The following is a 16,056-nucleotide window of genomic DNA, read 5'->3' as shown; positions in this document are numbered from 1 at the left end:
ATCGACAACAATATCATCTTCTATAGAAACATCATCCCCTACGACGGCGACCAAGACAAACTCAATGAGTACCAAAAGCGCGACTACTTTAGCGTCGTCAAATCATCGTTGTTTAAAGTCTCGCAGCTCTTGGTTGATCAGCGATTCGAACCGCTTCACCGGCGAGGACTGGTCCAACTCGCTGGGGTTTCTAAATTCGGATTTGCATTCGAGCAAGAGTTTCGCTAGGTGCAAACATTCGCTGGTGAATATCACGGCAATCGTGCCCATGTCAGCGAAGTCAAGGCGGCGGATGTTCATGCTCAGACCCATGAAGTTTAAGTTAGAGATTGATGTTCAGTTACGAGACTTGACTGATTATTGCCTCATGTTGTGCTTGACGTTGTACGGCTTACGAAGCCCAGGACCCGAGCTATGGTGGTGGTTGTGGCGGAGTTAGGAATGGTGGAGGCGGAGGCGGAGGCGGTGGCTGTGGCCATTACGGTGGTGGTTTAGATGGTGGCTCTCCAGATTTAGGGATCCAAACATGAAAAAAAAAAAAAGTTGTTAGGGTAAAAGAGTAATTTAATAACAAGTAATTAATATTAATATAATAATGGGGGTATATTAGTACATTTACATAGATTTCTAACACAACCTACCGGTGATCACATTGAAGGGAGGTAAGTGATATTTTTGAAACGTTGGAGCTACTGCCTGTAATTACGCCTAAACTTAGGGGAGGTAAGTGTAATTATCCCTTAATGGTTATTAGAAAACTTATTTAAGAGAAGAAAAAAATTGTTGCTTTTGAAACCTCTTTTTAAGAAGTCAATGTTTTTAAAAGATAAATTTGTTATTTTATTAATTTGCCTTGTGTACTTTTTATAAATTGACAAAATTATCATTTATTCTTTCTTGGTCATCCGTACCACCACCTTTCACTACTGCCACCGCCACCATCACCCTTCACTACCACCATCACCACTTTCCACCACCATTACCACTGCCATCACCACCACCACCATCATCCTTCACTACCACTGCCACCAACGACCACCACTAGGGGTACAACTTGGGTTAGGTAACCTGAACCCAACTTGAGCCCAGCCTGATTTTTCACGAGTTTGGGCAATCATTTTTACAATTAGGGTTGGGCTTGGGTTGAAAAATCTCAACCCGAATTTAATTAAGATTGGGCTTAGGTTGAAGTACTACCAACTTGTGCCAACCCAAACCCAAATTCTAATATTATTTTCATATATATTTTTACTTTTAAATACATTATATATAATATTTAAACTATGATTACTTTTTTTCTTTTCAACTTTTTTTTTTTTGTTAAATATTTACTTATTGTATATTAACTTTTAAGAGAATTAATTTTTTAAAAATTTGTTTGTAATTTATTAAAAATTTACAAAAAGTCTTTAAACTTCTTTTTGTTTAAAGATAATTTAATCTAAAACTAATTCAAGATCATATTAAATTTTCGGTATAAAGATTAGTCATATGAGTAACCCGAATTAACCCTAAGTTTTAATTCGAAATCTAAGCCCGAGTTGCAAGCCATAATTTAAAATTAGAAAGATGGGTTGGTCTAGGTTGAGTGGTTAAACTTGAGGATAGGGTTAGGGTTGGGCTTGGGTTTTGCATTTTATATGGTGGATTGGGTTCAAGTTATACCTCAAACCCATCCGAGTTGTAGCCCGAACCACCACCATTGTTGCTGCCACCATCACTCTTCACCACCACCACCGTGACATTCCACCAACACCATCATTCCCACCGCCACCACCATCCTTCATTACCATCGCCATTGTCACCTTCTAGGCTTCCACTGTTACCACCGCTACCGCTGCCACCCTTTACTGCGACCTTTCACCACCGTTGATATCATCACATTCCTCCACCACCACTACCAGCATTGTCATCACCTTCCACCACTACCAGCATTGTCATCGCCTTCCACCACTATTGCCTTCACACTTTTTTATTGGAGGGTTGCCATAATTGTTAAAGACAAAGAATATTATTGTTAAGAAAAAAATAATTTAAAAGTTAAAGTAAATTTAAGAAATGTGCTCGCCAAACGTCTTTTTCTTATGAATTCTTTCCAACAAAATTCCTTTCACAAAGGTCTTTATCAATAAAGGACTTTTAATACAAGGAAGCTCCCCCACATGGGACTAATTTTCACAATTAAATTATTTTGGTAACAATTTATTTAAAATAATTCTATTGCTAATTTTACAATAAAATCCTTTAATATGATGTTATCATAGTTGATAATAGCAACTTCATAAGGAAAGGATGTAATTGTCTTTATAAAAATTAAAAAGGACAAAATTGTCTAATGAAAAGAGTTATCTAAAATATTAACCTCTATTCAAAATCCAATTTTAAAAACTTCAAATTGTTACTTCATTCAAACTCTCTACTGAACTAATTATTTTTTGATAAAGTACTTCACATATGTGTAACCAAACGTTACAATTTTGCCAAATGAACTTTTCAGGCCTGGAAGGACTTTGAGGTTCTAATAAGCTCTCCCAAATGGGATATAATGTGCACCAATCACCTAACATACTTTTTACTAACCCTAATTTTTTGACAACTCTATTTATAAAAATATTTTTTTTATTCTAACAACAATTCCAAACGAAGTCTCAATCGATATGCTTCATTACTTAATAATTTAAATTTTTGGATCAAATTGTAAATATTTGAACGTTGTAATTATTATTAGAATCGTACTCAATTCTCAATCAATCATAACGATATAGTTAGGAGTTAAAAAAATTAAAAAAATGTTAAGCGGAGCTCATCCACATCCAATACATGGACGGGTATGTATCATTTCAAATCAAACAATTATATATATATATATATATATAACTTTTAAAATTTTGATTATTTTATTTGGTGCATACCGATAACATCGTCATTTTCTTACTCCAGTGACATTTATTTATCTTTTTTATTACAAGTTGTAATATTTAATTTTTAAAAATCATTTGTAATAACATTACACGTCAGTTTTGGCCTCCCTCAGCGGGTCACTTCCTTTTCAAATAACTAATCTTCTTTTTATCAATTCATCAATAGTAAGGTTCCAATTGGCAGTAGAGATAAAGCTCAAACTCAAGCTGATACATGAAATATTTAATTCTAATTTAATTTTTAACTCTAAATACTTAACTCGAGTTTAATCAAGACTAACTTGAATTTGCAGTTCGGACTAATATTTCGTGTTTAAAAGTCGGACTAATTCGGGATACCCATAAGCTTAATTACTCCTAATGACAACAAGTTTTTAAAACTTAGTGTAAGCTTTTAACAAATTACAAATAAATTATTGGAAAATTAATTCTTCAAAATATTAATATACCATAAATTAAGATTTTAAAAAATAATGTTGAAAGGTTATTGTAATTTGAATATTATATATATTTTATTTATAAATAATATTTGAATTCAAGTTTGAATTAGGTTCAAATTGCTAGCACCTCAATCCAAGTTCAACGTTAATTAAATTTAAATTATAAATTTTTAACCCAAACTTAATCTTAATTGGAGAACTAATTGTCCGATAAATATGTAAATTATGAAAATCACATGTAGATCTTTTTTTTATTGCCACTTCAACTAATTATTCTATTAAATAAATAACCTCTATTGTGAAACTTCACTGTGGATTATTTCTTTAGTCCATTACTCTTTTCCATAATTATATTGTATAACTCTAATTTAATTCTTGAATAATTGTTATAATTTTATATCTCTTTTACTTTTGTAAGTCGGTACCATCCTACTACCCCCTATCTTCTCTCTACTCTTTCCCACCTCAACCTGGCGTATGGACCATTGTGAGCCTCTCGTTTGCTAATGACAAATGACAAGTCGTTCTTTTATAATTTATCAACTAATTGATGAAATGTCATATTAAAAATGCTTGCGCGCACACACACGCACACGCACACACTCTCTCTCTCCCCCCTCCTAATGTTAGAAATTAAGAAAGCAGTCACGTCTGTTCATTAAACTTTTGAACCACCAAACTTGACACGGTTGGTAACATTCACAATCTTTTCAGAAATGTTTTGGGTGCAAGTAAAGTACAATGTTATGTTCACCAAGGCCACCAATATATATATATATATCCCAATTGCACCTACAACACCAAATAGGCACAATATAAGCCTGCAAAAGTATAAACACGTAGTTGAGATTACATTGCATTTGAAAGTTACCACATTCATTTTTCAGATAACAATTCACATGAGTAGAATATATATATTCACCAATGGTACAACAACATGAGGCTTGTCAAAACTGAGACATTTCGTCTAAATTCAAAAGCTATATAATACAAGTTCGAGCTCCTGAGCTCCTGATTATCGTGTTCGTGAAAAATAGGCAGAGATTCAAGCTTCATCCCTCTGCTGTAAACCAAAGTTTGTAGCACTGATCTGTTTGACTGTGTTAACCCAGAAAAAAGGTAAAATGAAGGCAAAGAATGCATCTTTGTCGGGGAAAATTATTGCATCAATGGAGATTGCGATTATATTATTATGATGGTTCAGTGAATAGATATTGGAGCAACGGAGCAACCACTGCTACGCTTAAACTGTTCCCCAGCAATGCATAGCTGCAGAGAGAAACAACCGGAATTATAAATTTACCAAGTTAGCTAAAATGATGTGTACAAATGTCAGAATAATTTATGCTTCAGACCCAACGTTCTCCACATGCACCTTTACAAAAATCTTTACTGCCAACCTGCTACACATGCCAGAAAGCAGTCCTATGCTTTAATTGTTTTTTACTTACATTATTAATAATAATGACACCACCAACACCAACAGCATCAATAATAAAAGAGACAAAAAAGTGAAATGACAACCAGGAAACAAGTTCAGAGATGAAATCATATTAAAAATATTATATATGATCTTCCATACACAGAAGCCAACCAGACAAACTTATTACAAAAGATATGACTTCCAGTTATACGTATTTATGTGTACGTGTTTTAAACAGTATCTTCTTGGACTTGAGCAATAGCAGGTCACCTCAAAGATGTCATATTTGAATTGCTAGTCTTGCATGTCTTTTCGTGAAGATGGCCTAAACTCAACTCAAATCAATAAGAGCCTTTCCCCAACTATTTGGGTTCGGTTACATGAATTCCATTTCTTCATTCCTCTCGGTTGCATGAATTATGTTTTACCATTCCTTCCATTTATAGTTCTATAATTATCTCAACCTAAGTTAGGCCATAGTCTTTAGTTACATGGTTAAACGGTAAGTTATCATATATTTCTATAATTATCTCAACCCATGTTAGTTTTGGTCTTCCACTTTCTTAGCATCGCTCTCAATAAGAATCACATCACCTTCTTCACTGATGCAATTATTGACCTTCCCTGAACATCATGGCCAGATCATCTCAGTCGATTTTCATTCATTGTTTCTCCAATTAGCGTTACTTCAACCATTTTAGAAATGTGTTAATTTCTAAATTCTCTTTTTATAATATGATAAATAAAATAAATAAAAAAACACTCTAGAAAAACAACATATGCATAGAGTGGCGGAAATGTGAAGGTTGAGATGGATTTGCGGTAAGAATAGAAAGGATAGCATTAGAAAATACCGCATTTGGGAGATGGTTGAAGTAGCACAAATTGGAGAGAAAATCAGTTATGCTCTATTCATTAGGAAAGAAAAAAATTGGATGGAAGGGAGAGAAGAAGGGATGGACTAGACATCACTAGGGAAGAGATTATGTATTTCCTTCTTTTTGTTCGGTTGGATAGAGAGAAGAGAATAAGCTCGTAATTTACTATATTCGTTAGGAGAGAAGGAAAGAGAAAATTTTAATTGTTTTTACCATTATATCCAATAATATTTATAATATTGTAATTTACAGAGGATAATACTGTAATTTAAAACTTGTATAAATTAGGATAGTATTTAATTTAAAACATCTATAATAGTCCATTTGTCTTCCCTCCTTTCTTCCGCCTATTTTTGGGCCGATGAAAATTTGTAAAGGAGGAAGAATGAGTCATCCTTCCTATTTTGCTTTCTTTCCTTATATCATCTCTAACGAACAAAGGAAATTCGTCCCTTCCTTCCTATTTTCTCTCTACACCTCTTCTTTCCTTCCTACCGAACACAGCATTAAAATGGTTTGGAAATGTGCAAAGAAGACCTTTAAATGCGCTAGTAAGGAAGAATGACATAGTCCACATTGAGGGTAATGCTAGAGGAAGAGGAAAACCAAAATTAACGAGAGTAGAGTTAGTAAAGAAGGATATGATAGCATCTGGTTTGACTAAGGCAATGGCCTTAGATAGCGCGGAATAGAAACATAGGATTCATATAGCTGACCTAAAGTACTTAGGAAAAAGGCTTGTTGTTGTTGTTGTGGTAAAAAAAAAAAAAAAAATCTCAGATTTAAGTACTATAATTCTATGACTGCCCTCATGTTAAATGTGCTTTGTTGTTCATCCATTAAAAAAAAAAAAAAAAAAAAAACAACAACAACACCACCACCACCACCACAAAACAAAACCAAAACTATAAGCTTAATGTTGAACCATTTAAGTACAAGCCAGAAGCAATAAGATTATTTATGTTAAGTCAAACACAAGACCATCTGAATTGGACAACTGGATAAAGAATCCTTCTCTGCCTGCAGCCGAATGAAAGCATTATAAACTTAAGAGCTTCAAAAACTAAGGTGCTGTAAGAAATTAGATCAGCTGATCATTGAAGGATCAATGATGCATTTGAATTAGAACCCTAAGGAGTCCATCTTCAAGGGAGATGTATGAATTTTTGTGTGTTAGCATTCCAATACACAAGTAATGCAGACATTTCCGCATCTATACAAATAAAATATGCTGAAGTTGCCCGCCACCTTAGTTGCTAAAGTCTCTAGGTAAGTCATACCAGGGACAAATATCACTCCATGTCCTTTTTGGCATTTATTTTGTATTCAGAAATCGCCCAACAAATTGCTAATTTACCAAAAAAAGGGAAAAAGCCCAACATGGAACCGTATATTAAATTTTTAATGTACTCAAGGTACCTATTTGGTACTTCTCTTGCTAGTGCAAGATGTTGAGAGAGGGTAGGCTGGCTTGAAGCCCAACCGGTCATTATTTATACGAAATAGTTGTTCTCACTATAGTTATGCATTTAAAAGGACACTTGGAAGACATCAGTTTGTTGGACATGTAGAGACAACATATTATTATGGTATCTCTAAATACATGACTTCTAGAATTTTCACTTGGTTTTACAACCCCCCCCCCCCCCCCCCCCCCCCCCCAAACAACACGCGCGCACACACAAAAAAAAAAAATCAAGGGGAGAGAGGGATAACATAGGATTGTAGACAATTTTAGGAAGAGATTTGTCAATTTTCAAGTTAGTTGTAGATATAAATTAGAATCAGACGAGAAATAGTGTAGAATTGTCTTTTAAAACATACACGACTTACCGTTGTCTAAGGCTTATGTGCTTGGGAAAACAGAAATCCTCTGGAAAAGAATGCAAGTTGGCAACCTGATTGTTATATATAAAAATAAAAAATTAAAAAAAGAGCCCCCCTTTTGAATCACTAATCCATTATAAATAAATGAGAAGAAACGAAGAACCACTAAAGAAAGAGATTTACTTAAATTATACTTACCTCCCTGGGAGTAAAAAATCGAAGGCACTGCTCCTCAAATGAAGATGCTTTGTCCTCCGTCTTTGGCTGCATGTCCTTCATTTTGCACTAAAGTTACGAGGAAAATTGCTATAGCATGTAACATTATCAGGAAAAATATTTCCTGAACAAAGTACAGTGAACTTGATGCAATTTTTGCATTGTAAATATACAGATAACTGCAGTAGCATTGCACCAGTCTAGAATAACATAACTGCATAGTGTTACCCATCCTATTTAATGTTTGAATCTGACTTGGAATTGACCAGGTGCCAGCAAAGTTGTCTGGCCAAGCCAATCTGATTCACTGTAATTATGTCCTTTTGGATATGACCATATATCGATTATATCTGACGCACAACTCCGGCTAATAATGCCGAATTTTACGTACACAATATTTAAAGAAACCAAAAGCCATCTAGGTACCACTAAGAGAACTACTATTTTATTAACTACTTTAACCTGTATCTATGTGCCACTATATTAAAAACAAATAAAAATAAATCATTGCAGATTAATGTGAGAGCTGGGGGATCAAGTACAGTTTGTGAACTGGACATTTGACCAGATCACAAACATGTTTTTTGGAATTTCAGACTGGTGAAATATCTGAGACCAGTCTGACTGGCTAGATTGAACAGAATTTTAAGAATCTGTCCAATCCGACATATAGCATGAAAACTATCTGGGAATCAATTCTTGAAATAAGAGTACATATGGCATCCCATCTCCAAGCATTTGACTGTAAAAAACAGCATTTTTGCAGTTTATGGGAGAGTTCTAACTTAAAAACAGCACGGAAGACTACCTGATGCATCTATCTTCTGGACTGATAGTTAAGCATCACAAAACAGATGCAGTTATATATACAGAAACAGGGATACCACCTTTAAGCTAAAAAACGCAATACATACACTCACTGACTTTTACACAACCACATGTGCACGTACAAGGCTACCAGAGGTCGAGACACTCATAAGTCATAAGATATATTTTTCCATGCTGTTCATAATTATATTTTCACTAATTTGATCATCATCATCATTGCCTCTCCAAACGAATGGGGTAGGCCACGTAAATTCTCTTTTTCCATTTTACTCTAATATATGTCATGTCTCCTCCTAGATTCAATTTTTTATGTCATTGATAATTACTTTAACCCACATTAGTTTTGGTCGGTCTTGCCGTCTCTTACAATCTACGCAAACTAATCTTCCCTTCCTTAGCGGTGCATCTACAAGTCTACGTTATATGTGTCCATACCACCCAGGCCTACTTTCTCTTATTTTATCACTAATAGGTGTTACTCCTAGTCTCTACATCATGCTTTGATTAGTAAATCGATCTCTCGTATGAACTGTTATCATCCACCTCAACATTCTCAATAGTCAATATATATATATATATATATATTTGGCAACATTCTCATTTTAGTTACATGAAGGCGGTGTTCTTGTTTCTTTTTAACGCCCAACAAATAAGATAGCTCGCCTAATGACAGTCTCATAAAATTTCCCTTTTAACTTGGTTGGTATTTTGCCTTGTCTCCATTTTTTACTAATTTGATATTGTGGTAATTAGTGCCATGAAGCAGTGAAAAGGGGCAGGAGAAGGGATGGAGACAGATTGTGGTGGGGACAATGAATGAGTAATCTTTTCAAGAAAACTATATACTGCACCCATAAAATTTTGTTCTTTTCCCCTTTTTCATCACAGATCATCTTCAAAGCTTTAATATATTGAAAGTACCAATAAAAAAAATAAAGTGTGGTATTAAAGAAGGAATGCTTCAATTTATGAGGTGTGAACTGTGAAGCTTACCTAGTTTCCTAATTAAATACTAAATTATGTACGCACACACAATTTCTCAGATAATTAACAAAAGTACTGCATGTTCATAAAGAAATCTTACCTGGACAGTTGCCAAAAGAGAGCCGGTACCCTTGACGTACCGGTAGTAACTTTTTGTAAAACAACAGCATCGCTTAGAATCAGGATAGACAATATCTGTATTCTTTTCAAGGATGTTTCACAAAGAGATGCAGTTATATATGGCAACAATAGAGAAAAAAAAAAAAAAAAATTCTTATCAGAAACCAAATTAAAACAAAAAAGGATACCCATCGCACTTCCCCATCTCTCTATCAAGCTTAGTGGAACAATGTACTGGTTCAAAGAGTTAATGTCAAATCCATTTCTTTCATCACTTTCCCCCAAGGCTTCAGAAACGTTTGTAGGACCATTTATGGGAGACGCAATGCCAGATTCAATATTGACTTTGTTGCTATGAGTCTTGAATTCAAGAAAATTCTCTACAGGTTCACAAGCTTGAAGCAAATTATCCCATCTCTCCTGTGATTGATCACTTTCATTAATCCCTATATTTTCGTCAGATTCAAATAATGGACTGGGAGCCCAAAGCAGCTTGTTGTTGAAGATTGGGTTCCGAAATGATGATGGTTTTCTTTTTGCCTGTAATGTAGATAGTACAGGTTACACATATATTTAAGATGCTTCAAAACACAATATACTTCCAAATTCTCTAAGTATCATTTCAATACCAATAGAAAAACTATTGTGCATTTCCTACATTATATTTGTAAAATGTTAAAATAAAAAATAAATGAAGAGAGAAAGAAAGATAGAACAACACAAGGATATAACGTGGTTCAGCCACTAGGGCTTACATCGACGGCACACAAAGCCCAAAGGGATACATATCTTTCATTATTCTCTCTCTTGATTTTGTTTACAATGATCACCTCTATTTATAGGTGAATTGGAAATGACTTGTAGCTAAAGAATAGAAAAGACTTATTCTACAAATGGCCTTGCTCTACAAGTATTCTTGTTTTACAAGACTTCAAAGAAAGTCAAATACAAATATGGTAAGTTGCTCAAGTATAGCAACATTAACACTCTCCCTCCAGGCGGAGGGTGTATGGAAATAACACCCAACTTGCATATCAAACCACGAAACAGATCTTTTTCTAACGGTTTGGTGAATATGTCCGCAAGTTGAGAATGTCCAAATGAAATTGCTTTGAGAAAGAAAAATACCCTTCTGAGAACGAGTGACCTTGATGCCAAGAAAATATTTTTGGTTGCCCAAATCTTTTAAGAAAGAAAAAAAAAAAAATTTGTTTCAAGTAATTGCTTTTTCAGTAAATGATGATATCATCAACATAGACCAAAACAAAGGTCAAAATATCACTTTGACAATAAGTGAACAAAGGGTCTATAGGAGTGAAGAACACGATTCTGAACACTTGATAAGAATATATGGCCAACAATATGCGTTTATGCAGACCAAAAATAACTCTGCAACAATAACGAGATGACAATAAATAATGTCATTTAGTGTAGAGGCTCCTCCTGAATGATATGGTCACCAAGAAACTCCTTTGGAGATGTCACTATTCAGTTGACATGAAAAAGAAATGCATGGAATGATACAAAGTATAAAATGATGGTTGCCTAACAATTTGATAATGGAGGGAAATCAATCAAGATAAAATGAGCTGAAGAACGATCTAGAGTAGGGTACGGTAAACTTGCTCCAATACCATGTTAAATAAATAAAAATGAAGAGAGAAAGAAAGGTAGAACAATGCAAGGATATAATGTGGTTTAGCCACTAGGTTTTACCTCTACAACACACAAAGCCCAAAGGGCTACATGTCTTTCATTATACTCTCTATTGATTTTGTTTACAATGATCACCTCTATTTATAGGTGAATTGGAAATGAATTGTAGCTAAAGAATGGAAAAGACTTGTTCTACAAGTATTCTTGTTCTACAAGTATATAATAAAGGAAACAATTCAAAGAAAGTCAAAGACAAATATGGTAACAACTTTTTGCTCAAGTATAGCAACGTTAACATAAAATAACCATCATTGCCTAAACATCAACTCTAACGAGTGATAGGTTTCTCTTCACCAGCTACATTTCATGGGGATCATCCCTAGCCATCAACAATAAGGCTGTCCCCACCATACTTGAGCAGCTATTATCCACCACCACCATCTGCCACACCCCACCCTTCCCGGCGTTCCCACAACCACCATCTCAGAAGAAAAAAAAAAAAAAAAATATCCATTTTCAGCTCTCTCTCTCTCTCTCTCTCTCTCTCATGTGCGCACGCGCATATGGGTTGTATAGAGTCAATGGGGGAAGTGGGTGGAGGTGTACAAGGTTAGGAATTTTACCAATCGGATAAAGAACTGCCTTTTATCATGCGCACAACGACACAGGCTTATTGCCAATAAAGAAAAACAATAATTGTTTGATTGACCAATTAATTAAGTTAAGAACAATTGCAAACAAAACACAATCTTCAACCAGATATCACCCCCTTAACAAAAGTTTCCAAGTCATTAATATAAAGCCTGGAGCTAGTTACATGAATCTTCATTTGCCATTCTATCACCTAGGTACAATTTTCTGCTTTTTAGATATCTAACGCAATAAATGTCAAGAGTTCACTTGCGCAGATTATAGCTTCCATAAATTTCTTATATCCATAAAATTGCTAGCAGAAAGCCATGAACCTGTTCCTTTTCTGCACTGCTTAAGCCTTTGACACCAAAAAATAATAGTTAGTTTAATCCCCTAACATCCAATTCTAGAACCCAAACCCCTTGCCTACTTAAAATTACTCAACAATAGCAAATAACGGACACAAATCAACTGTTCCAGCACCCAGAACCGCCCTAAGCTCTCTTTCTGTACCTATCCACGTCTCAAACACCCACCCTTTTCCTACACCTGTTATAAACCATAAAGCACAATATTTTACTAGCCCTTTTAACCAAATCCAGCCCCCCCGCCCAAAAAAAAAAAAAAAACTTTCAGCGATGCACATTCAGTTTTGGTCTCACAAAACTAAAATATTCAACAGCCAACAAAATTCAAAAACGTCATCTATGAGCATTTTTCCATGTCTAAGGATGCATAAAAATACAACATAAACAGACACGCCCACACACACATGTAGAGAGAGAGAGCAACAACCAGACAAAAGTATCGTGGTCTAGAATATGGCACACCAAACTGCAATGGGCTCAAAATGAATTCCTGTGTAACAAAATCAGTTTTTGCCAACATTTCAATCATTTTCCTATGCGTATCAGATGTCTGCAGGGGGGAAAAAAAAAAAGATCCACAAAAAAAATAAGTAGCTACTATATCAGTAATAAAATTGAATCCAGATATCAAGTTGAACTTTTCCATGACAAACCTCGAATCCAACAACATTCTCCACAAACAGCATCAATGGAGGCTGCGAAGTTTGTGGTATAAGTTCAAGAATTTTGAGAAAAGAAGAGGCCCTAGCATCACTGGAGTCTTTTTTTAGACCTACGGACAATATATTTGAAGAACATTTTATCAACAAAAACGACCCATTAAACACAAAACGAAGTAATAACTCACCTTGTCGGGTGTATGGCTGGCAAGGAGGAGAAAGAAGCCATGCATGCGCCTTATAGCTGTCAAGATCAGCAGCACTCAAGGTTTGAATATTACCCTATGGTCACCCAAAAAAAAAGACTCGTCACATTCACGATATCAATTTTTAGGTAAGTGAGAATAACTGATGCTTAACAATATAAAAATGGGTGGTCAGAATGTTTCTAATTGCGAGCAGCCCAAATGCAAAAGAAAGAAAAATTGCATAGTTCAAGTGGAAAACAATAGTGCTTCATGTATAGTTTGAAGAAAGAGGTGGAATTTAAAATGTTGAAGGCTAAGTCATACTTGCCTTTGCTTCGAACAAATGAAAATTTTGCCTCAACCAAGTGGCTTGTTTACCTCTCTCTCTCTCTCTCTCTCTCTCTCCATTTTTGTAGACGGGAAATAGGTATGCTAATTCCGACTTGTTATCTAATGTCAAATATTCTCATCATCCCAACAAAGCTTTAATTCCAGCGGAAAACAAGAACTCCCTTGTTTCATTAATGAGAAAACTGAAAATATAATACTAATTTCTAAAGAATATAAATTTTTAACCTTATGGTATTGTTCCATTTTCCAGAAAACGGAAAACCCACCTAGAGTAAGCAAAAAACAAAATCAGACCATTCTAACTTGAACAGAGTTTTCGATGTTCTTTCTGCCTTTATTTAAATTTCTTCAAAATACACTACATACCATTGTCACTTCAACAAAAGTTTTCTATGTTCTTTCTTCTTTTATTTAAATTTCCTCGAAATACACCATAACGAAAATTAAGTAAAAATCTTCCTATATTTCCTTGTATACCAAACAGAGCTTCTAAGCTATACAATCTCCAGATATCCTTTTGTTTTTTTCTTTTTTCTTTGCAAGTAACTAACACACCCAATTTTGCGGCTATGATGACTTGAACCTTCAATTAGGCTGCAATGAAGCTGACAAGAACTACTGTATATAGACAAACCTTACTTAACGAATTTAACTACCATAATAGCTCATACAATAAGGTCATGAATGTTGTATTCAAATTGTAGGTTGTGATTTATGAGAATTGACAACTACCTGGTAGGGTCGATGGCCGAAATTGTGCTGGTAAACATCGTTTGCGATGTCGTTTATGTCGAAAGCTTCGACTATTGTTGCATTCACACCGGCCCTCACGATTGAGTATCTCTAAATCAACAAGAAAAATGTCAAAAACTATACAAATCATGTGTGTGTATATATAGAGAGAGAGGGGTTTTGTAGGTACCATGCCACCAATGCCACTGTAGAATTCAAGAACCCTCCACGGCTCGTCTTGACGTTTGCATAAACCCTCCTTTTCCTCCATTGCTCCACTCGTCTATACCTGCCGAGCCTGCACGGTCGTTTTCCATGGTCAGTATTTGAAGCGCTGCACTTACTTGAACAAAGTTCGTACGACGTCGTGGCAACGACGAGTAAATTGAGTCACCAGGGTGGAATTTGGGCGGGTCAAAAGGATGTAGACCCGATTTTTAAATTTTAATAATAAATTAGATTCAAATTGAGTAATTAAAATTAACAATTTGAGATAGAGTGAATATTTTATAGAGTAAAATGCAAAAAAAAAAATCATAAACTATTGGGGAATCAGCAATTAACCCTCGAAACTATTAAATTTTCAACTAACTCCCTGAACTATGCATTTTTTTTGCAGTTTACCCCTTCCGGTGAGATTCCGGTCTGATTTTGGAGTTAGAGTGATCAGATGACACTCATGCGACACACACTATTACTTTAATGACCATAATGCCCTTATGAGCATGAAAAGACACTAATGCCCCTTGTGTTACCATCATCCAAACAAACCCTTATGTAAATGTTCATCGTCAATAGACGCAGTATATCAATGTTGATAATCTTCTTCACAACACCCGTAATAATTTCTGATATAAAAAAATAATAATAAAATAAAATAAAATAAATCCTCTCAAACACCCAAACACATCTCACAGTTTTCCTTCTTTAAAGTTCATAGATGGTGCACAGAGCTCTCAAAAACAAATATCACCGAACCTGCCACTGATGCAGAGCCAGCCTTGCAGAGCAATAGTCTTTTTTCTCTCTACTCTTCAATCCATTATTCGAAGAAAATTCTCAGTCCATAGTCCCAAATCGAAACCCTAGCATTCAATACCTATGACTTTGATGGCCGCTCTTCCTCTAAGCTGCTCGAAGCTGTGATGGCCTTCAATTCAAGGTTTCTGAAAATACACTGGAGCAATCGTCTTAATCAAGATTTGGATTGAATGAGGCAAAATTGAATCTGAGGTGAAAAACTGAGGATTTCAAGATAATCGCCGCCGTCAATGGTGACTTTGGAATTGCCGTCTAGACTCTGGAATCACAGCCGTCCATGGTGACTCTGGAATCGCCTCTGTCCATGGTGTTTCTGGAATTGCCATCGTCCATGGTGATCCATCTCCTCCTCTGACCTCAACCCCTGTCGTTGTCACCACAACATCACCACCACCTCACGTCCACGGTGATCCGTGACCTCCTCTGACCTCAACCCCTATCCCCGCCGCTACAACAACACACCACCTCCACTAGATCCATCTCTTCCTCCGACCTCAACCGCCACCGCCATAACATTAACAACACCATTAACTCCATACACGAATTTACCCCAATAAATTTTAGATTTATTCCTTGTGTGTGTCTATATATACTCCATCTATCCCAAATTAGATGTCATGTTTGGGGAACCGTAGATGTCCTATTTAGGGAACCGTCACGGTTCCCCAAACAGGACATCTAATTTGGGACAGAGGTAGAATATATATATATATCCCTCATCGCCGCCACAACACCACCACCCTCACTAGATCCATCTCCTCCTCTAACCTCAACCGCCGTGCCGCCACCGC

The 16,056-nt window shown here is 35.6% G+C and overlaps 1 protein-coding gene across 3 annotated transcripts; it reads right to left on the bottom strand.

The window, feature by feature from the left end:
* Positions 1–4,164: 4,164 nt before the first annotated feature.
* On the bottom strand, positions 4,165–15,794 carry LOC132283524 (tRNA (cytosine(38)-C(5))-methyltransferase 2). Of its 3 annotated transcripts, XM_059785481.1 has the most exons (11): positions 15,203–15,794; positions 14,415–14,522; positions 14,225–14,335; positions 13,142–13,235; positions 12,948–13,066; positions 12,722–12,844; positions 9,826–10,177; positions 9,618–9,712; positions 7,688–7,774; positions 7,496–7,560; positions 4,165–4,630 (listed from the first exon to the last, which is right to left on the bottom strand). In XM_059785481.1, the coding sequence occupies exons 2-11, from the start codon at positions 14,493–14,495 to the stop codon at positions 4,552–4,554; spliced, it is 1,206 nt and encodes a 401-aa protein (XP_059641464.1). In that variant the 5' UTR covers positions 14,496–14,522; positions 15,203–15,794; the 3' UTR covers positions 4,165–4,551. The 3 variants fall into 3 exon arrangements, with proteins under 3 accessions (XP_059641464.1, XP_059641466.1, XP_059641465.1); XM_059785483.1 differs by lacking the exon at positions 15,203–15,794 and having other exon boundaries at positions 7,688–7,753; positions 14,415–14,668; XM_059785482.1 differs by lacking the exon at positions 15,203–15,794 and having other exon boundaries at positions 4,166–4,630; positions 7,688–7,762; positions 14,415–14,666.
* Between the last annotated feature and the right edge of the window lie 262 nt (positions 15,795–16,056).

Source organism: Cornus florida, unplaced genomic scaffold (genome assembly GCF_030987335.1).
Source record: "Cornus florida cultivar Cherokee Brave unplaced genomic scaffold, ASM3098733v1 CherokeeBrave_3.0.0_Hap2_Chr11, whole genome shotgun sequence".
Lineage (NCBI taxonomy): Eukaryota > Viridiplantae > Streptophyta > Magnoliopsida > Cornales > Cornaceae > Cornus > Cornus florida.
This window is presented reverse-complemented; position numbering and strand designations above follow the sequence as displayed.

Excerpts from the sequence above, each read along its gene's own strand:
- LOC132283524 (XM_059785481.1), bottom strand. The coding sequence starts at position 14,495 with ATGGAGGAAAAGGAGGGTTTATGCAAACGTCAAGACGAGCCGTGGAGG. Across the intron at positions 14,336-14,414 it reads ACAGTGGCATTGGTGGCATG|AGATACTCAATCGTGAGGGC; the intron begins GTACCTACAAAA and ends TTGTTGATTTAG. Across the intron at positions 7,561-7,687 it reads GATTTTTTACTCCCAGGGAG|GTTGCCAACTTGCATTCTTT; the intron begins GTAAGTATAATT and ends TATAACAATCAG.